Consider the following 22,171-nt stretch of genomic DNA (forward strand, 5'->3'; position numbering starts at 1 on the left):
TCGTGGTCAGTAAATTCAGATGGTTTACTGTGGACATAATATACAGGTTGATTACAGTATTTTTATACCCAGTATATTTACATTTGACCACTTTAAATAGGCAGCATGAGCAAATCAATAAAAGATTCATTACTCACCAGAGCTGGATTAGTCCTCTGAAGGAGGCCGGTGCAGAAATGAGCTGGGTATTGACCCATCGTTTCTGCTGCTCTGTGCATTTGTGTTTTAGTTATTAATGTGACTTGGTTGATTAAGCTCCTGATTAAAGGCTTTGGTTCATAACCTCTTTATTTCGATGTCTTTTTATGAATACAGCCGCACTGTGTGTGTGCTTAAAGCACTTGTAGGTGGGACCATGCTCTGCTGTGGGTGTATGTATTAGTGATTCATTTGAGGTAGGCTGATTAAGCCCTTGATTAAGAGCTTCAGCTTATAACCTCTGCAATTTCCATGATCCCTATACAGTCAAATGTAGGTGTCTGTGGACAATACTGCAATATGAAATCATATAATATGAATACAAATGTAGAATCTCATCAGCTGTGTGCTGTTTAGAATAATCTGGTGGTGTTGTTTGAGTAATAACCTGCCTGGCATTTTGCCCTCAGTAATTACAGCATGTGTGTCCTAACAGCAGAAACAAGACCTTCTACATTATACCTGCATAGCTGACATTACTATGCAGAGCAGGTGCTTGTTTATTCACAGAGCAGGTTTGGCCTTTTCACTTCTATTGATCATTTATCTCTCCTTGCAAATGCTACATTATTGTCCACGCATCAGCCTCTTCCTCCCACAGCATGTGAATGAGGAGAGAGGGAGGTCGGTGGAGGGAAAGAGCTCGGCCGCCCCGCTCCTCTTCCAAAAGCACCCCACCCCCACCCCTCCTGACACGTCAACCGTAATTAACTCTGCAACTGTTTTTCCACTTTGCTGGTTTTGCAACACAATCAGAGGCCGAACCCGTGGCGCAGCATCCTCCCCTGCTTAGCAGACACATACACACACACACACACACACAGCCTCAGAGAAGGGGGTCGACACGTGTTTTCAGCACACACAGCACGACACCTCCCACGATTTACCTATTAGTTATTCAGCTTCTTCGATTTCCTCTAATGCGCTTGTTTTCTTTCTCTCTAAAATGGTATTCTGGGAAATACATACAGGATTCACAAAGTCAAAACGAGAAGACAGAAGTTCGGGAAAGTCAGGCCTCGTCGTTTGTGGAGGATTTCTTCATGTCGTGCACAAGATCCATGTGTGGTTTTGGTTTGCACAAGATCCAGTGATATGTCAACACAGAGTCCTGCAGGGTGGAGAAGGAAATACCTGCTGCACACACAATTTTATTTAGACAGTGCAAAAGATATAGATCTTATTTGCACAACGCACTTCCATATGCAAACTTTTGTGAACAAAACATTATAAAAGATCTTGTTGACACAAGACAATTATACATATTGTGTCCGTAAGATAACACATCTGTACTTATCTAGTTATCTGATACTTTGTTCACACAAGATAATCTTTTGTGCAAATTTGTGAAAGTTGTGTGAACTTGAAGCAACAAGAATTTAGCTGATGTATCGTTCTTGTCTGCACACATATCACACTTTGGGAATTTAGGGTCATTGAAGTATCAGTTAACTGCTGCTAAAACCCATTGAATATAATGGACTGAGCAGGAGCCAGGGGAGTTAGAACTTCATCACACGCTTTATTGTGTGATTTGTTGTGAGGGAGGAACCTCCATCATGTTTAAGATGCCCCACACTGTCCATAACACGGGGCAGTAAATCTAAAGCAGTGGTGTAGTGGTAGTAGAAGACTTTCCCTCCCTCCCTCAGTCTGGAATGTTTTTAGTCAACAGTCCGTGCTGCTTCAACATCAGTGGTTTGAGATCATCTCTGTGCTGCTTTACATTTACAGTAGTTGTAAAAAAACATTCAGCGTTTGAATTGGAGAACACAACAAAGATGTAAATATGATGTTGAACACTGCTCAGGTAATGAACTCTTTCATTTCCTCTACTTGAGGAGGCTTCACATCAACACTTGATATAAACTCAGACCTATTTCCAGTCTGAGAGCTGAAGGGAGGTTTGAGGTTTGTGTATCAGTGTGCAGTGGAGGATGAAGATGAAGCATGGCAGACTTTATATACTTGAACACTGAATGTTCACTTTACTTAAAGCAGAAGTAAGTGATATATTTGTGTTAATATAAGTCTTGAATAGTTATATCTTCCGACAGCAATCACTTACATAGAGTGTTTGGACCGAAACACGGGTCTGTCAGTCACTCTGCTCTGCTCTGAGCCGAGGAGAAAACATTTATCGTATCCTACAGTTTTTATCCAATGAGGAGAGAGAACGGCATGCAGGGCTGTGTGTGCAGCCAAGGGACGCCGTGAATGTGGCGACGTAGGGACGAGGACTGTTATGGTGCGTTCAAGGAAACTCGTAACTCGTGTTTTTCCGACCTGTGAAGTGGTACCAGTTCGATCTGGTACGAGTTCACCGGTCAGAAGTTACGAGTGGCCGTTATAGTGACTTTCACAGGTAAAACAGGTCGGAAAAACACGAGTGGGTTGCCTGGTACGCTACAAAGTCGTAAGTTGTGACTTGAAGCTGTAATTTACGGTTTCAAAAGCCTGACTGGAACGCAGCATTAGCCGAAACGACCGGATCGCTTACTTCTGCTTTAATGCTGGAGATTTTATGATTCTCTCTGCAGTGCAAACTAGGATTTGACCTTTACTAACAGCACCCAGTTTCTGTTTAAATCACTTCTCATTGGCGATAAACTGCTGAACACGACAGCTGGACATTTCCAACCACAAAATCTGTGTGGTGGTGTGAGATTCTGAAAACCACTACTCTCCCATACACAACTGTGTGCATGGTGAAATATTCACCAAGTCACTAGTCGAGTAGGAAAACCCCACAGTCAAATGAGTCACGTGTGAGTGCAGTTTGTGGTCAACACGAGGCAGAGCCACCGCCGCGGCTCTATCACCAGATAGCGTTCAGCTGCTCCGGCTTCCTCCAAACATGGAATTCATTTAGCAGGAATATGTGTGTGAGTGTGTATATCTGGCAGTGTGTGTGTTGCATTGTGTTACAGTAAAAGTTAGCTCCAGCTGTGTAACCGCAGCAACACTGCTCTGGTCTTATTCAAATGAGTGGTGTGTGTTGTTGTTTCACACAGTTCTAGTCTGAGAAGGTTTCTCCAGGCCTGGTGAGACAGGACTGGATCTGCAGTTTGGGACCTTAAATATTTAAATACCACGCGTCCTTCTGGGCTTTTTATTTGCTGTTGTCTTTATTATGACTTTATTAATACTAATAACTCTTTTTATTGTGTTGGTAAATGTCTGTCAGTGCATGTGTCTGCTCTTATTTATGTCCCAAGACTCATAATATCTATAAATGTCGTCCTCTGTTGGTCCATCACAGTCTGGATGAGAAACAAAATAAAATGTTGAGACTAAGTCAGGAGGGCAAACTCTTTGGCTCCGGGCCCTTAGTGAGTTTTAAATAGGAACTATGCTACATTTTTAGCTTAATGAAGCAGCTTCAGAGTCCTAGTGCTGGTTAAATAACTGACTTGTAACTTGTTCCAGGGAGAATGGAGGCTCTCTGTCTTCCACCTAGCGTCTCTTGGCTGAAAACCAACCTTGTAAGATCAGAGTCTCCGACCCGGTGTCCCAGCTCTTGTCTCTGCGGCACCGCCACACAAACGCGCCCCGTAACCCATAATCTCTTGTTTACTACACAAATACACATTATATATGATATATAACGTGATCTACTGCAACACAGAAGAGAAGAGACCAGACTTGTATAGTTCACCTTTAAAATTTGCCAGCCAGGCCAGTATCAGATGGACGGAAAGTGTTTGTGTGAACAAATATAAAAGACATGTAAAAGCCATTTATTAAAAGGAAAAGAAAACTTACATTCAGTTTCAGTGGGAGCAGTGTTATTGTCAACCTTTTTGCCAGTGCATCAAAGTTTGTGATCTTTGCTATAATTTGGACAATTTTGTACCAATATGCGTATGGCCATGCAGGTCTTAGTGTGCCCATGCCTGGACTAATGGTCAGGGCCGTTGTATCCACAAGTTTCCGAATGTCATCTATGGTCAAAACCGGAAGCCAGTTTTGCCGGTTTTGGTGGAATTACGGTATTGGAAGTACGTTTAAGTTTCCATGGTTTTCAGTCGTTGTCATAGTTGCGGTAAACGCATGGATCTATTAACGCTGGCTTTTAACACGGATGTCAATTTGTGTGATATCCATTGTTAAAAGCTGGTGTGATGATCCATGCATTTTACAGATTTTCATTGGAAAAAAAAAAAAAATCCATGCATTTAACGCCACTACCGAAACCATGGAAACGTAAAACATAAAATTCCACCAGAAGAGCAAAACCAGCTTACGTTTTTGACGTTCGGAAAAAGGCGGATAGGGGAGAAAGGTGATGATAATTCAAGGGGCCCAACGCCCGGTACGGCCCACAAAAAACCCTAGTAGTCTAATCTTTACATGACTGAATTATTCTGCTAAGACCCTGACTAATACTGATAGTAATGCTGCACTAGCATCAAAACAAAGTAGGCTAAATAAAAAATGATAATACATATGTAGTCTAAGAAAAAAAGTGGAAAAGTCAGGGGCCCACTTTAGTATTCTTTCAGGGGGCCCAGAATTCCTAGCAACGGCCCTGCTAATGGTTCTTCAGTCAGAGAAATATCTATTTGTAAAGTCAGACCAACATTTTCTTCCCATTCATGTCTGTGTGTGTAACGGGCTGAGACACATTCACTGCCAGATGAATTGATCCTTTTGCTCCACGGAGGTCAGTCAGATTGACCTCTGACCTGTGGGATCACCAAGGCCGCCCGGCCTGCAGCCTCTGTGTGAAAGGAAAGGATGTTTGTTTCTCTTCTGGTTTCACCGGTGAATGGGAAACTAACACAGGCGAGCAGAGAAGACGTGGCGTTGTTTGGCTGCAGTGACAGAGGTTAACGACAGACAAATGAATCAGTCTTTACTGTGGGGCAGAGACTGCTGCTGCTGCTGCTGGTCCACTCAGCCTGCCAGCTCCTGCTGCTCATGTTTACAGCCCCGACCTTCACTGTTTCCTGTCTGTCTGCACCAGAATTAGGAGCAACAAGTGGTGTTGTGACCTTTCTTTTCTTTTCTCGCCCTAGGGTTTCTCCTCTCAGGTTTCATGCAGGCGGCCCTACCTTATCAGTAAATCAAACTTTATTTATACAGGTTGGTGCAGTTCAAAGTGCTTCACAGGCAGGACAAATGGAGCGACAAGTCTGACAATGACAACAAAAACAAACAGAGGAAAAAGAGTTATAAAATACAGACTTAATAGCAGGAGTGCTTTTTTGTTTATCTATATCTCACTACTGGTGCATTTAAACTGGCATTCATTCAAATGAGCACAACACATACACTAAATGCAAAAGTTTTAAGCAGATGTTGAGATTCTTATTCATTATGCGATACCATCTGACAGGCCTCTGATCGGTCCTACATTTATTCTGCAGCATGACAGAGACCCAAACATTACAGCCAGCTTGAAAATAACAGTTTTAATTGGCAAATTCTCCAAAGATGCTTCAACAAGCTGCCAGTCAAGAACCTGGAAGAACTGTGTGTGAGTGAGTGGAGGAGAAGTTATGATGTGATTTAGGTTTCTTCTGTTGTATTCTTGTCACCACCACACGTGTCTTCTGTTGTTTTTCTCTACACAAAAATGAAAACTGCCTGTTAAAAAAAATGTTAATGCATAAATAAACACTATTCTTCATGGCATTATCTTTGAAAGCATCTTCACTTTACTTACAGTGACATGCAAAAGTTTGAGCACCCCTAAAATGTCTGTTAATGTGAACAGTTCAGCAAGTGGAAGATGAACTGATCTCCAAATAAAGTTAAATATAATGAAACTGTCTTTTGCAATATTTTAAGCAATAACACTGTGATAGTTTCTCGCTACTAACTACTGTATGCAGGGTGGCCAAATTGTGGCTGCTTTTCCTTTTCTGTCATTTTGAAAATGTAAAAGATGAAACAAAACAAAAAAAAGTTTAAAATGTAAAGGGAATGTGTCATCTGTAACTTTATGTCTGTTGAAGATCATTTCATCTTCCATTTGCTGAACTGTTCACATTAACAGAAATCTTGGCCAGGGGTGCCCAAACTATTGCATGCTACTGTTTAGTGCCTAAAACCTTTACACAGTTACACTACATTAGAAAATAATCTAAATGTGAAAAGTCTTTTGACCTAGAACGCACTTGTAACCTTTCGCCGTTGATTCATTCTGCTCTCTGTGGTGAGCCCGTAACGACTCATTTCTAACAGGAAGTGGTCTGTGAGACGAGGATGCATGCTCACACACACACATACACACACACATACACACACACACACAGTCACCGCATGCGCTCACATGAAAGCAACAGATTGAGACGGGGCTCGGTCACATTACAGCCAGTGTTTATTTCAGTATTCAATGAGTATGTATTCTCACAAGGCATTAAAATGTACAGCAAACTACCACTATCATCATACAACGGTGATGGGCTCACTTCATGCCAGAACTCTGCCAGGACAGAAATAATACCATGACTACATGTCCCACTGAGGGACACATGTCCTGATGTCATGCACTAATATTGACCATGAGCTGTGAAACCACTGGAGGAAAACAAACCAAACACACTCACTCAGCATAATCATCTTTACATCGAATGAAATGGGAATAATGCACACACTCTTTTTTTTTGTTGTTTTTTTTTGGATAAAGAAGATGTCCAGGGTGGCGACAATGTTATACACAATGCAATAACGATAAGAACAACAACATCGACGAGAACAATAACAGTATTAAAGCTTTTCATGACCATATCAACATTCAGTGTATTGGAAAATACAATCCCAATAGACTCTTTGTATAAAAAAGAAGCTTTTCAAGTCAGCATGGAACAAATAACAGTTCATTTCTCAGGGGATGGGAGGGGAGGGGAGGGGGGGGGGGGGCAGGGTGGATGATACTGGGTGTGCTTCCATAGATTTCGGAGGAAAGGGGGGTGTCAGAAGTGTGTGTGTGTGTGTGTATGTGTGGGGTGGGGGTGGGGGGTTGGGGGGCCAGGGCGGGGTTCCTGGAGGAGTGCAGCTGGTCTATGTGGCGTAGCGCTTGGTCCACTGTTTGGCTATCCTGTCGTGCTCGGCTCTGTTGGTCAGGTACTGTGTGGCGATGCTTCCAACCAGAGGGTCGGCTGAAACACAGAAGGGGGGGGGGGGGGGGGGTCAGAGGTTACCGTGGTGACACAGCTCCAGAAGCTACAACACACTGAATGAGGCGGATGTGATCAGAGCTACACCTGTCATCCTAATAGAAAGCGGTGACATATGACATTGATGTTTAAAGGGATAGTTCAGCTTTTTTTGAAGTGGGGTTGTATGAGCTACAAATGCCCATTAAAGGACAATTCTGGGCAAATTCAACTCAGGGCTGTATTTTCCTAACATTTTAGGTCTAAAAGAAGGAATCTGAAGATTTTCAGTTTAATTGCTCCTGTTCTGTCAAAGCCACTTGACAGCGTCAGGTGGCTACTCAAACATGCACCCAGAAGTTTATTTACTTGCAAGCCGACATGTTTGTAAAACTAGATCTAATTCAAAGTCTCGCGGAGTCCTGCGCGAGACCCAAGTTGACGCGCTCGGTGTGTTCACGTGCAGTGGGAAAAGCTACCGTTTGTGTCATAAACACAGGAATATCAACTCTTGACTTGCTTGAAGTAAACAAACTTCTCGGTGCATGTTTGAGTAGCCATCTGACGCTGTCTGTGGAAAAAAATTGCGGCTTTGAGGGATGTAAACAGCCTAAGCAGCAGAACTTGCATCCGCTCCCATTCATTGCTGCCGTGGCGATGCGGGGACAGACACGACTACCGCAAAACAGGAGCGATTAAACTGAAAATCTTCAGATTCCTTCTTTTAGACCTAAAATGTTAGGAAAATACACCCCCGGGTTGAATTTGCCCGGAATTGTCCTTTAAGTACACTAGATGCAGTAGAAAGGTCTCTGCCCCCCGCCCCCCACCCCCCACACTGAGAAACACCGGCGCACCACGCTGCACCGAGACACAGACAGTACACTGTTACATCTAGTGTACTTAATGGGCATTTGTAGCTCTTACAACCCCACTTCAAAAAAGCTGAACTATCCCTTTAACGTTTCCTCTTCATACTCAAAACTCAAAAATGCTCAAAAGTCATAAAGACAAAGTCATGATCATAAATTCTCAGTACAGAAAACACAGTGCACATTATCAGTGTCATGTTAGTCTGTGATATTCCACTCATTGACTGCTGGTGGTGAAACAAGCAACAAGCTCCAGGGCCAAAGAATGAAGCCAAAATTTCAGCCGAGCTGATTGGCTGAGAGCAGATATTCAGGTAAACACTCAGAGGAACCAAATCCTGCCAAGGTTGGATGTTGGGTCCAGGTGGGCGGGGCTGGGATATGGCCGAGGGCGGTGTTCTGATAAGCTGGTTTTAAAGTCTCTGAATACAGGCTGTGTGCGTTTCACTCTCTCTGTTATTATTCTATTCAATACAACTTTATTTATCCCAGAGGGCGGTTCAGTTTGCAGCTTCCCAGCCCTTAAACACATTCATTCCAGCATGTACATTCAGTTTCACAACTCCCAGATATGCACTAATTATGCATCAAGCTAAATGTCAAGCCCCAGAGCAGAACAGCATGAGCGTCATAGAAACAGTGCTAGAATGAATAAAATAATTATTTCGTTAAATTAGGGGAACTGTAACTTAAGTTTGGTGCAGAGGAACTGTGTGTTGGTGAGCAGGCCTCTTGGTGTGAAGGTAATGTGACACACAGTCCTGCTCATGTTTCCATGCTACACACAGTGGAGGTGCTGCATGGAGAAATGCAAGGTGAGCATCTGAACCTAACACAAGCTGTTTTGTAAATGTCTTTTAGAAAGAAAATGTAATGGTGCTTTTCCACTATCGTTTTGCAGCACGGCTCTACTTGGTTTTTTTGCTTTTCCACTAGCCCCTAGTAACTGGTACCTGGTGCTTTTTTGGTAACGCCTCAGCCCGGGTTCCAAGTGAGCCTAAGCGATACTAAAACATGACGTCAGCCGACTGCCTTCCACTGATTGGCCAGAGCGTCGTCACTGGAGCTGACGACGCTCCACCACCGTTGAGGAGGAACTATGAAGAACTCAGCCGTAATGGAAAAGCAACTAAATCGAGCCGTGCCATGCCTGTGTAGTGGAAAAGCACTATAAATGTGCCCAACGTATTTGCTCAGCCTTAAAGGGGACATACTGTATTACGGAAATATCACTTTTTGAAGGCTTTTTAACATATATTTGGGTGTTTGTCTTGCCTTACGGCCGCGCAAATGTGAGAATTTAGTTTTCGAATTTGCATAACCCCCTGCATACCCCTGCCTGGTACCAGTAGAAGAGGTGGGGCGGGGCAAGCAGTGGCTTATTTACATTTAAAGAGACAGGCACTGAAAGCAGCCGTTCTGAACAGGACTGTTTTCAGAGGATGAAAAGAGCTGTGATGTTTGATCCTTGGGGGATTTTGACCAGCAGACATGTCTTTAAGACACCTGGGAACTATTTTAATTTGTGGAAAAGAGGCAGAATATGTCTCCTTTAAGAATACACACAAATACACATACAACCTGAAAGTACTATTGTAATCTAATTGGATTTAATGATTCACCAGGGGAAAGTAGAAATCTCGGTCTGAAGGTGGAAAAACAGCGGTCAGGAGTTCATCAGATACATAAAGATTCATACTCACACACACTGACCCTGTGATGGTCTCTATATAATGTGAACCTCTCACACCTGCACTTATAGATTCCCTGCAGAGAGTTTTGAAAATGCACCATCAAACAAGAATCTTTCTTCAAACAGCTGCATGGTGCTGTCTGACATCCAGTTACCTGGAACGGACTAAACCCCCTCTGCTCATCAGCAAGGGATGGAGATTTTATTACAAGCAGGGAAAACCACAGAAAAAACCACGAGTCAAACAAATCGAGTTGTATCATCCCTGTGGTCTGAAGTATCTCAGGACACACAGCGCTGCAATAGACACTTTTATGACCAGCGTGGTCAAATGGACCCACTGCTGTAAATCTCAGGTGATCATGATGATGATGGCTGCTGTCTGTTGATACACCGCACACGTCCAGCCGGCCGGTCGGTCAACAGCCGGCCACTCTGAGTTCCCACAGACCGGTGGATGGACCCTCTCTGCACCAGGCCCTGCTAGGGTTTCAATGCTGGGAGGTTTTTACAGGCTAATACCAGTAATTGAGGACGGATGAATGGATCCTTATGTCACGGCACAGAGGCCTGAGGCTGGAAGCATCTGACTTCAACACAGTTAATAAGTCAGTTTGGGCTGAACACTCATGTCCCGGGGGAAGTGTGTCTCAGTGGAAAACTTGGGTTGTTCTGGTTTCCTGTCTTTCTTTTATGTATTTATTCTTTTATGTAAATGTATTTATTTTAATTCATGAATTATTCTCTGTTTTTATTAGTGTCATTGCCACAGAGACAAAATTTCATTCATACATTCATTGCAAGGTGCATGTACAGTATAGTACCTATCTATCTATCTATCTATCTATCTATCTATCTATCTATCTATCTATCTATCTATCTATCTATCTATCTATCTATCTATCTATCTATCTATCTATCTATCTATCTATCTATCTATCTATCTATCATCAAGTCTCTTTCCTCCCTCATGTTTCCATCCAAAATAAATATCTGAAAAAGTTCATAAAATGTGGAATTTACACAAATGATTGTGCAGTTTCTTTTCAAATTTTAAATAGTAAATGTATTGGGGGCTGCAGCCTGTAGTGGTTGTGTTTTAAAAGCAGGGGACAGGTGTGTTGTCTGTGTTTGTGCTCCCAGAGCCAGAGACAGTAAACACCCAGGACGACTGCAGTCATGTGACCTGAGAGTGAAGGCCAGTAGCTTCCTCTCACCCTGACCACAGTCCAGTGTTAGCAGCTCTCAGTCGGATTGGTAACAAGTGGAGAGGCCTAGGCCTATTTGACTATTAAAGGAGCATCAGGATGAAGAGCTGGCTGCAGAGGACACTTGAAAAAAAAAGAATTATGGCATATATGAGCATCAGTGTTGGGCAAGTTACTTTTTTAAAAAAGTAATTAGGTATAGTTACTAGTTACTTTCCCCCAACATGAACTGTTAGTACCTAAATTACTAAATTATAACTAATTACCAGGAAAAGTAACTATTGTGTAAAAATAAGAGCCTATAAAATGCAATTATGTCAATTTACGTTGGCTCACCCCCTAACCCCTATGCGGAGGAATACTGAGTGAGTTGGTTAGTTCCAGATAAACGTTTCTTTTCCATCTAGTTGATGGACTGAAAAAAATGTGTAGGCTACATAACATACACTTTAACTAGTGTATTATTTTGTGACAGGACTTCTTGAGTCAAATAACAGCACATTTTATTGTCAGTTACAGTAACTAACAGGGGAAACAGTAACTTTTTTGGTTAATGTTACTGAAAAAAGTTAGTAACGCTGTTTTTATTTATAACGGCGTTGTTCCCATCACTAGTGAGCATAGCTCGACTTAGCTGTGCATCATGTAAACACGCTGAATGAGTTGATGATAAAGCCTCAAACATGACACTTCTATTTGTGTCAAACCTCAGGCCTCAGGTCTGTGCAGCTGCAGCAACAACATGTTGTATGAATGAAGGCAGCAGGTCGTCTTCTAGAGGACTGGAGCTGGTTAAGTTGATAATGAGGAAAATAGTGGAACCACTGTGCTCATGTCCTAATGTACTCAGCCCAGATGTTACACTGTGTGCACTGTTCACACTTAATTCATTCTAATTTCAGCCCTTTTTCTAACACTTGACTTGATGTTTCCCAACTCTCCAGGAGCCAGGCAGGAGCCTGTACAAAGCCAAACTGTTTTTATCTTACTTATTCTGGTCTCCATCCAGATAGTAAAGCCTTCCTTTATGGCAGGCTGAGGCAGCTGTTATTACAAGTTTGACAAACTGACACCCCCGCAGCTACACAGGGGGAAAAAAGTAGACACCTTTATTATAAAAGGCGTTGTGGATATCAGCACACAGCAGATATACGAGCTCACCCAGAAGGCAGCAGCAGAAATCACACAGGAGGATTCCCTCTGGTTGGGCTGGAAAATTTAAAGTGACTTTTTGGATGGTTGAGACGGAGAGAGACAGAGTGGACAGAGGAGCTGGGACAGATACAGCTGGGTTGGAGCAGGAATTCTGAATGCGGGACAGTTCAGTGTGGTGCTAATCAACCATCATTCTACCATCTTTACCTCACTTTAAAGTGATACGCCAGCTTTTTTTTTTTCATGTCTTGCCTCACTCCCGAGTCCATGACCAGCAGATAGACACCATCCTTTCGACTGTGCGTGCAGTAACAAGGGAGATAGAGCCGTATCGCCCGTAATTAGCTTAGCTCAAACGCTGGAAGTGTATAGGTAGTGTTAGCCTGCCTCCTACCCAAGCCAAAATCATTTTCATTTTAGGTCTCAACTCTGTAAATATATCACTTTATCAACATTTCAAACATTTTGAGGCAAGAAAGTAGCCGTTTAGATCAGCAGTGTGTCGTTAATTTGTCTAAATACCAGCTGTTTACAATTTTGTTCGGATGAATTCGGCGCTACTCAAGCTAGCCGTTGTGACCAACGCACTTCCGGTTACTTTCACAAAATAAAACACCCGTTGCCCTTTACATACAGAAAACCATGACAATAGAATTTGTGCTTTTACTTTGAAATAAGAAGCTAACCTACCTTCGATGTAGCTAGCTTGAACCAAAATAAACCGTCTTTGCTTGAGCCCTCCGTTTTGACCGATTTCGTCCCGTTACCGGCATTTGACCGCTCAAGATGCCTTACCGGAGAGTTTTGTCAGCTCTGAGAGGAAGATCGGTCCATTTAGAGTTGCTGAAGAGTGTCTCTGATGACTAGGCAGGCTAACACTACCTATACACTTCCAGTGTTTGAGCTAAGCTAATTACGGGTGATACGGGCTCTCCCTCGTTACTGCACGCACAGTCGAAAGGATGGTGTCTATCTGCTTGTTATGGACTCGGGAGTGAGGCAAGAAAAAAGTTGGCGTATCCCTTTAACAAACCAAGCCAATTGGGGCGGGGAACAATCGATACAGCATAGTTGTGATATTTTATATGACAACATTGTATCAATATAATGACGTCAAGTATCGATCTGAGCAGACTAAGAAGTTCATCTTATTAGAAAAAACACCGTAGCAAAGTTTTCATTTGGAGACGTCATTTGCAGTTGGAAACAAGTGAAGAAATGGCAGCATATTGTGGTATTTTAAATACTGCAATAACATGGACGCACAAGTATCATGATAATATTGTATCACAGGCCCTCTGGTGATTCCCACCCCTTATGCCCATAATGTCCATCTGCATGGGAGACACAGGAGGGGAGGGGAGGGGGAGTTCAAATCCAAGGACCACGTTCATCACCACTTCTCTTTTTTTTTTAAACTCGTCTCAGCCTGGGATGAAGTGAAGCAGGCCGACTGATTTTGATGAGGCAAGAGGCAGAAAGAGAAAGAGAGAGAGTGTGGGGAATGGGAGGAGGAGGAGGAAGAGGAGGAGGAGGAGGAAGAGGAGGAGGAGGGGGAACGGGGGACAGGGGTGCTGATTCTTTTTGTTCCTCATTCCCCGTCGTACTTAAAAGGAATCAGCTCGTATCATTTCAGCAACATCCGAGATCGTCGAGGAGGAGGATGAAGAGGAGGAGGAGACGAGGAGGAATAGCTGTTCTCATTTTCGCCCACGGAGAGAGAGAGAGACTCTACTGCAGCCACGTTTATCAAAGAGCGCTCCCCCCACAGAGAAGGACACAGACTCATCACAGGTCTTCACGATCACCACTGTGTCCCTCACGGCTCTGACACCTTTACGTTCTCCTAGCTCCTTTCCCTCTGGATGTCACATTGACACAAGACAGATTTTTACATCTGCTGCTTTTATCACCTCTGCTTGCTCAAGGTAAAACTTTACACCAGCAACAACATTACTTGTATTGGTAGCAGAGGACCAGTGAACCCAGATTTCACTAGTCCATAAAAGCCTGATTTAATTCCCTGTTTCTTCACCGGTGGTCTTTGCTCTGCAGCTAAACTGGGCCATAATGGATCTAATGAGCAGTTTATAGGACTGTGTTTACCCAGCCAGCCCTGAGTAAATACTGATTGGACTGCGAAGAGGAGGGGGGGGGGGGTCAGGAAAACCCTGGCTTGTAGTTTACAACTCAATATACTAAGACGCAAATGATGTCAATATGTTGCAGTCATTATTTCTGCCACACTATTACAAATAAGAGCAGGAGTGATTATTCAAGGGTGACGAAAGCCTCAATGATCTTCAAACACAGTATTTAGACCTGATATTAAAGGTCCTATTTGAGAGGTCTAAACATGTCCATGTGTAGTGTGATTATAAAGCAGCTCTGGTTTCTATATTAACACTGTGAAAGTATCAAAGCCTCAGTCCACAGAGAAATACACACAGTCTGTATTCTGAAACTGAGCCTTAAAACCAGCCGTCAGGACTTCCTGTCACTTTGTGATGTCACAAGAAAACAGATACTGGACCAGTTACTGAACCACCATCCAACCTTGGAACATTTGGTTTCTCTTGCATTGGCCTGAAATCTGCTCTATTTGTATTCTGTCACTAAGAAAACAGTTACACAGGTTTAAAAGCAGGTGTGGACAGGGTCTGAATTCCACAGTGTCACCTGTATTTATAACTTCCTAAAACAAACAGACGGTCGGTGTTTGCAGGTGTACAAGTTAACAGGGTTTGAACTTCAAAGCTCTCATTTTTTATTTTCTATTTCTATCCGACATAGTGTAAATGCACTCATGTCAATGATTCATTGCAGTAAGACTCCAAAACAAAAACAAAACAAACTTGCCCTTCACTATCAAGACCATGTGTTTCCAGTCTGGGTGTTACAGTCAAAACAGTTTCAGACTGGACCAGCAGTGTCTCACTCTAACAGGTCTGTCCAGCCTCTGTCATTGCTGTGAAAACCATGACTTGAGCCTCAAAGTGACAAACGTCTATACATTATGTTCACAGAGTGGACATGTCCATCAACCTACCACATGTGGACAGAGATATGAAGAGATATGACAAGGACAAGTGTGTGTGTGTGTGTGTGTGTGTGTGTGTGTCTTGTAGCTCTCACCAGGGTTGCAGTCGGTGAGCAGGGAGCAGATGGACAGCAGGACCTTGGAGATGGTGAGGGCGGGACTCCAGTTGTCCTTCAGGATGTCCAGACAGATCACCCCCTGGCTGTTGATGTTACAGTGGTAGATCCTGGTGCGGAACGTCACCTGGAAACACACAGATCAGAACTAGTGTTTAACAGAGACTAATCATGTTTCAGGTGGCAGAAAAATCTACTTTGGACAATCAGTATTCCACACAGGACGCAGTAGGACAGCTGCTGTTTTTGCAATGATGTGCAGACCATCACTAACAGTCTCCATTAAAATCCAGACAGGCAATCAGATGAAATGCTTTTACATGTGCAGTGACACTACAGTGAACTCCTGCTGACAAATAACATATTGATCAGATTGTTCTACTGCTTGTATTAGGTTCAGTATGCTGTAGAAATGGAGTATAGACTCATTACCTAGTTCAATGGTGACACTGAATAGTTAATACAGTTTCCTTAACAACAAACATACAACAGATATCGGCACACTTCAATAAAAATATTATCATCATTTTTGATTCAGTCACATTTGTCCATGATGACTAGCATGATCGTAACCATGCTAGTAACTTAGCATCTAAGGAAATGACCGGAAAAGATATGGAAATTACCTTAGACCTAGATGTTCTGTGTTTATGCAACCGATTAAAAGAAAAACATATATATATATATCAGAGCATCACTAACATCTTAGCAACACAAGGCCTGTATAAAACACTCCCTTTGATCCCATGTTTACATAAAACATAGAAATTAGAGCAGGTATAAATGTTCACTTATCATTGAAGACTCTCAAAGATTAGATGTCTAAACATAAAGCACAAAGCATGAAAACACACAGGAATAAACAATCATGGCAGTGTGTACGCTCTGAATTCAGCCAAACCAGACTACAATATATGTGGATGGGGCTTAGAGCATGGCTGTGAGAGGTGACTGCTTTGTTGTGACATCACAAAGTTACAGAAGTCCAGAGAGCTCATTTTAAGACTAGGTCCTATCTGTCTGACAGATCGTTCTCTGTAGTTGTTGTCCCGCTCCGCATGAGTCAGAGTCGGTCCCCTTTTCTTGCGGCGTTCCCCAGGGTTCAGTTTTGGGGCCCATCTTATTTTCATTATGCTTCCTCTCAGGGAAATCATCTCATACCATATGTACGCAGATGACCTTCAGTTATATGTTTCCTTTGACCCTGACAGGGCAGAATTAATAACCTCTCTGCAGGACTGCTTGACAGCAATCAAGGACTGGATGGCCAGTAGCTATTTGCAATTAAATGAAGCAAAAACTGAAGTTTTAATTGTTGGCCCCGAAGGCTTGGCCTTCAAAGATGTCACTTGCTAAATTTCAGAATCCAATACAAAATCCCCACCCTTACAGAGCCCTCAACAGTCAGGCTCCTCAATATTTAGCTGATCTCCTCTCTTTTTACCACCCTGTGAGGTCGCTGCGATCTGCTGGAAGCCTGCTACTCCATGTTCCACACGGCAGAATAAAAACCAGAGGTGATAGAGCTTTTCAGTCTGTTGCTCCAAAAATGGTGGAACTCTCTCCCTTTTGAGTTCTGCCGACACGTTTGAAACACAGTTAAAAACGTATCTGTTTAGGCAGGCATGACCCGTGTTTCGGACCAAACACTCTATGTAAGTGATTGCCATCGGAAGATATAACTATTTAAGACTTATATTAACACAAATATTCTGCTTACTTCTGCTTTAATACTGTATGGAGCTTTAACACAAACCTCTACCTTTATACTGTATGGAGCTTTATACAAACATCTACCTTGAATAGCACCTTAACAGTCTGGTGAATAAATGAATAAATACACATTGTGATTGGTTTTCAAAATCCAGATGGACGTCTGCCATTATCTCATCCTGATGCATTGATAATCTGCTGTATGTCACCTCTATCTGTGAATCTGAAGGCCATTTTAGAGATCAACTGGTCAATACAGTGCAGGAATATGATAGTACCAGCTTGCTGACAAACTGCAGCTGCTGCTCTCACCAAGCCAACGACACACACTTCATACTGAGGGTGATCCTGTCAGCTCCTGTACATCCACCTTAGTCAACAGTCAAGTGAAGACAGCCTTCACGACTCAGCACAGCCCCACGTCAGCACAAGGAGCACATCATTAAGAGGTGATCTTTGACCCCTCTGTTTCCTTAAAATCAATGATGCTGACCAGGACTGGCAGCTCGGGCTCTCCCGCTCTCCGTCTCTCTCTCTCTCTCCTTCTCTGCTGGCTTTGTGGCTGCAGCTCACCACGGTTTATTTTCCTCCTCTTCCTCCCTCCTCCGTCCTCTCATTAACTCTCCGTGCCTCCCGTCACATCTCTTTATGAGAAACAAACAACCCTGGGATACAAGCAGAGCCTCCCTCCTCACATTCCACGCTGCTATTACTGTGCAGATGATGGACAGAGTAATAAGCAGGATCCTCTCTCCGTTACCTGAGAGGATGTGACAAGAAAAGGGCAGGCAGGCAGGAGAGCATGTGATGGATGGGGACCGGTTGAGGACAAGGTCTTGTGTCTGCTCTAACACCTGTGCTGAAATGGGTTAGTGGTGGCATGTTAATGCTATCAGCCCAGTAGCCATGAAACAGATCCCTGGCTATCTTGCGTGGTAATAGGCTGTAATCCCATCACAGCTGATGCTAATAGATTATGATGCTGCCTCTGTGTAACTAAAGCTACGAGTCTAATCTCGCATCCCCTCTGCTCTGTGGCCTCATCCTTCAGCCTCAAAAACACAACCTCTGCATCCCAACTCTGATTTCACTCTCTCATGCGCGTGCTTGCACGCCAGTAAATGCAGCTTTCAAAGAAAACACTTAAATACGAAGAGCTATACGGCAAATGCCACGGCAATCCAGGAATTCGTTTTCTGTCACTGTATTTTCTTCAAAGCTGTATTTATTCAAATTGGCCTGAGGAAAGCTTCTCACACAGAACACTTTCTCTGTCTGCAGAGGAAATACACACACGGGTCGGATGAGCGAAAAGGTTAAAGGGATAGTTCAACATTTTGGTAAATTGGCCCATTGCCATAGTGTTAGGAGTGTTAGGAGTAGGTTCATTAGCTTTAATTGTAGGTTCATTACCTTTAAAGGGATAGTTCAACATTTTGGCAAATTGGTCCATTGCCACAATCCCTATAGTGTTAGGAGTAGGTTCGTTACCTTTAATTGTCAGTGCAGCTCACATGGGATTTCTTGGTTTGCCTCATCAAACTCATCAAATACACAATCCAACAACTCCAAAACACTCTGGTGGACAAGTTGTGACCTGCACATTCACCACGCTATGAAAGAATAACAGAACATTACCAGACGGATTTGATTTCGAGGTAAATTCATGCAAAATCGCTGATGCATGTTCCTGTCGGGAGCAGTTTTTTGGCAAGCAGTCTCTGCATTTGCCTTGAAAACAACTCTGTCTGGTAACGTTCTGTTATTATCTCATAGCGTGGTGAATGTGCAGGTCACAACTTGTCCACCAGAGCGTTTTAGAGTTGTTGGATTGTGTATTTGATGAGTTTGATGAGGGAAACCAAGAAATCCCATGAGCCTCCGTAGCGTAGCTCTGAGCAGCTCACAGCTCTGCTCCGCCGTTCTAAAAATAGCTTGCACCGACAATTAAAGGTAACAAACCTACTCCTAAAACTATAGGGATTATGGCAATGGGCCAATTTGCCAAAAATGTTGAACTATCCCTTTAATAAATCACTTATCTCCAGTGGAAGTGCAGGACAGATTCCAGAAAACATTAAAGAGTATCCTATTATATAATTTACAAATATTTTTCATTGCAATCTAAGATCCTGATGTGAATTCATTTTTTTGAGGTAAACGCAAGACGTGAAAAATTGATCACGTGAGTAAACATTCCCTTTGTACACACCCAGCAGACACACATCGACGCCGACGCCCACTTGGATTTGCATTTCTTTCCACACTTTGAACACAGCTCCAACACCGACTCTACTTATAGCTCTGTTTTGATCTCCACCGACTCCAGAGAGAAGCAGAAACACCGCCAGTCACACCAGACCTGATCCACTTTGACATGAAGAAGTTCCAACCCATGATTACTTAGTAGTAATTACTATATTATTAGATTACGGTCACACCCATCTTTGAATTTGGAAACACACCTGTAAGGGCCACATTCTTCCATGATGACTCACACACACACACTCACACCATGAAAATAATATCAGCCTGCTGTCAAAAGCTCCACTATGTCGCCCAGCCAGTTTCCTGCTCCGTCCCTCTGCGCTGTGTGGGAGTAAACAGACAGTGTGCAGTTTTGTTAATCAGTTTTTTCAATGACATTTGCTGCCATGATGACTCTATGGTACACTGCAGTGACAGGACAGAGCTCAGATGCAGAGTAGAAGCAGAACAAATTAGGAAAAAAAAAAAGTCACAAAGCCAACACACAGACCCAGTAACCTCGGGGTTGCAGCAACGTCTAATAACCAGCGTTAGCTAACAGCTGTTACCAAGTGAGGCGGTCACAGCAAAACCCCAAGAGTCCAAGGGCGTGTTCTATTATTTATGAAATCAATGTTTGACTTGTAAGAGGAAGACTGTGTTGTTTCTACTTCCAAAAGTGATGCAATCTCACTTAAGTCCGGCTCTTAATTAAAACAAGAACTCAAATAACACGATAAACCATTTATTTTATAAGACTGTGTGTACATATTATAACCTCGACATAGTAGATTAAGGGAACACGTGCATATTATAACCTCAACATAGTAGATTAAGGGAACACGTTTTGTATGAAGAGGATTAAACTTGATTTTGTGTTGGATTTAGCAACTGGGATTTTTTATTTCTATATTTCCTAATTAACGTTTTTTTTATTGATTCCAGACAGCATTGTCCCATCTGAATTTTAGATCTCGTATATGTTTTCCAGATATACAGAACATACATTATCTGGTAAGCATTGCATCACGGATGTGCAAAAGCTGCCACCTCATGACTTCAGGTTTATAATATAAATCATGATTCCATTGTGTATGTGGTTTTTAAATATTTTTTTGGTCACACTTTATAATAAGTACACACTTAAGCATTTATAAATACTGAATTATTCATTTATAACACATTAATACTCATTAGTATGTAGTTTATAAATACAGTTAGTGCTTATCAATGAGTAAATCATTTTTAACTGTGTTTATAAACTACATACAACATACTAATGAGTATTCATGTGTTATAAATGATGATGAATTCAGTATTTAAAGCTTAACTAATGCTTAATAGTGTGTTAAAGTGTTACCTTTTTAGTATGTGTCTCACAACTCTTTTTTGAGTGATCCTCAATACTTTTGACAGGAATTGGATACTGTAATTTATATAACTATGTATATTTAAGCATTCCCCCTGTACCCTCATTCTGTATTTTTACTGTGTGTGGAGGAGTTTTGGAAAGCGGAGTGTTTTTATACTACATTTCCCATGAGCCTCGGTGAAATTCTTGGACCGGCGCAAGACAGACGTCTTGCCAAGAATGTTTTCATTCATCAAGAATTAAAGTCAGAGGTTCGAAGACGATCAGATACCGTCGTAGTTCCATAAACGGCGATTCGGCGGCGTTATTCCCATGACCCGCCGGGCAGCGTCCGCGAAACCGAATGTAAGGAAACGCTGGTCGGCTTGCACAGCATTAATTAGAATAACAAAATAACAATAGAGACAAAACGATATATTTATCAAAAATGGAGCCATTAACAAGTGTGGGTAACGTAGATTCATCCACATTAATGTGAGACTTTTTTATAACCAAATACAAACTCCTCGTTGTCCCTTTAATAAAGGTTATCCTTATCCTTACAAATACTCCATACAGGGGAGAAAAACATAAATTGGCATAAAGTGACAATTACAAATAAAGTAGAATAAATCAGGGATAAGTTAAAGTCCGTTTTTTTCAGTTCTATCTTTATTTTCACTCCCTTTCAGAGTCTAACTGGGTTTTTTTTGTTTTTTTAATGTTCAACAACAATTGAACACATCCAGAGATGATGGGGCTACCTCAGCACAACTAGTACGGACTTTTTTTTTTTTTTAATAATCTCATGTCACAGTATCTCTGGTCACATGGCCCGACCTCAGAGCGTGTCAAGTAAATCATTTTAATTGCTCTGTAGGCTGCATAGATCCTTCCTTAACTGCGACAAAGCAGATCCCTCTGTTATTACCTCAGCCTTGTTCACATCTATCAGTCTGTTTGGCCAAAAAGGGATGAAAAGCAATTGAGGTGATTCATAGTTTTATAGACAGTCATCATGTCACAATGTAAATGAGACAGAATGGAGGGTTTGAAGGAGGGAATGTATTGAATGGCTGATCGTCTGCAAGTCTTAGCTTGACTTTATGACTCTTCATGGCACGTTAAACAGCCTATTTCACAAGGAGGGGAACTAGAGTGATATCACGCAGGCGAAGATAAAGTGCAGAGCAGAATTTAGTTCAAAGCCATGAGGAAATTAGGGGAGATGGAGCGGGATAATGTTAGTTAGCGTCTAATCTCACAGCCTGTCACTGGATAGCTCAGCTGAACAGCTCCTGGAACCCACTAATGTTGGACCAAAAATACAAATCCTGATGAAACGTCCTTGCCATGCTCAACCTCTATCTAAGAGTATCAGTGTCGGCCTTAACGGGGGCTTTATCATCCTAACGTTAGCGAGCGAGCCAGTGGAGCGAGCAGCTGCAGCTGTCAGATCGGTGGCTGTGAGC

At 42.5% G+C, this 22,171-nt stretch overlaps 1 protein-coding gene across 1 annotated transcript in view; it reads right to left on the reverse strand.

The window, feature by feature from the left end:
* Positions 1-6,508: 6,508 nt before the first annotated feature.
* LOC146979083 (ubiquitin-conjugating enzyme E2 E2-like) overlaps positions 6,509-22,171 on the reverse strand; it is an 86,891-nt gene continuing 71,228 nt past the window's right edge. The window contains exons 5-6 of the mRNA XM_085792279.1: positions 15,368-15,515; positions 6,509-7,307 (exon numbers count right to left, since the gene is read on the reverse strand). Of these exons, the coding sequence (XP_085648405.1) occupies positions 7,210-7,307; positions 15,368-15,515 (246 nt within the window). The 3' untranslated portion in view covers positions 6,509-7,209. The remainder of the gene's footprint in view (positions 7,308-15,367; positions 15,516-22,171) is intronic.

This window comes from Trachurus japonicus, chromosome 11, assembly GCF_045865225.1.
Source record: "Trachurus japonicus isolate A0001 chromosome 11, Traja_1.0".
Classification (NCBI taxonomy): Eukaryota; Metazoa; Chordata; class Actinopteri; order Carangiformes; family Carangidae; genus Trachurus; species Trachurus japonicus.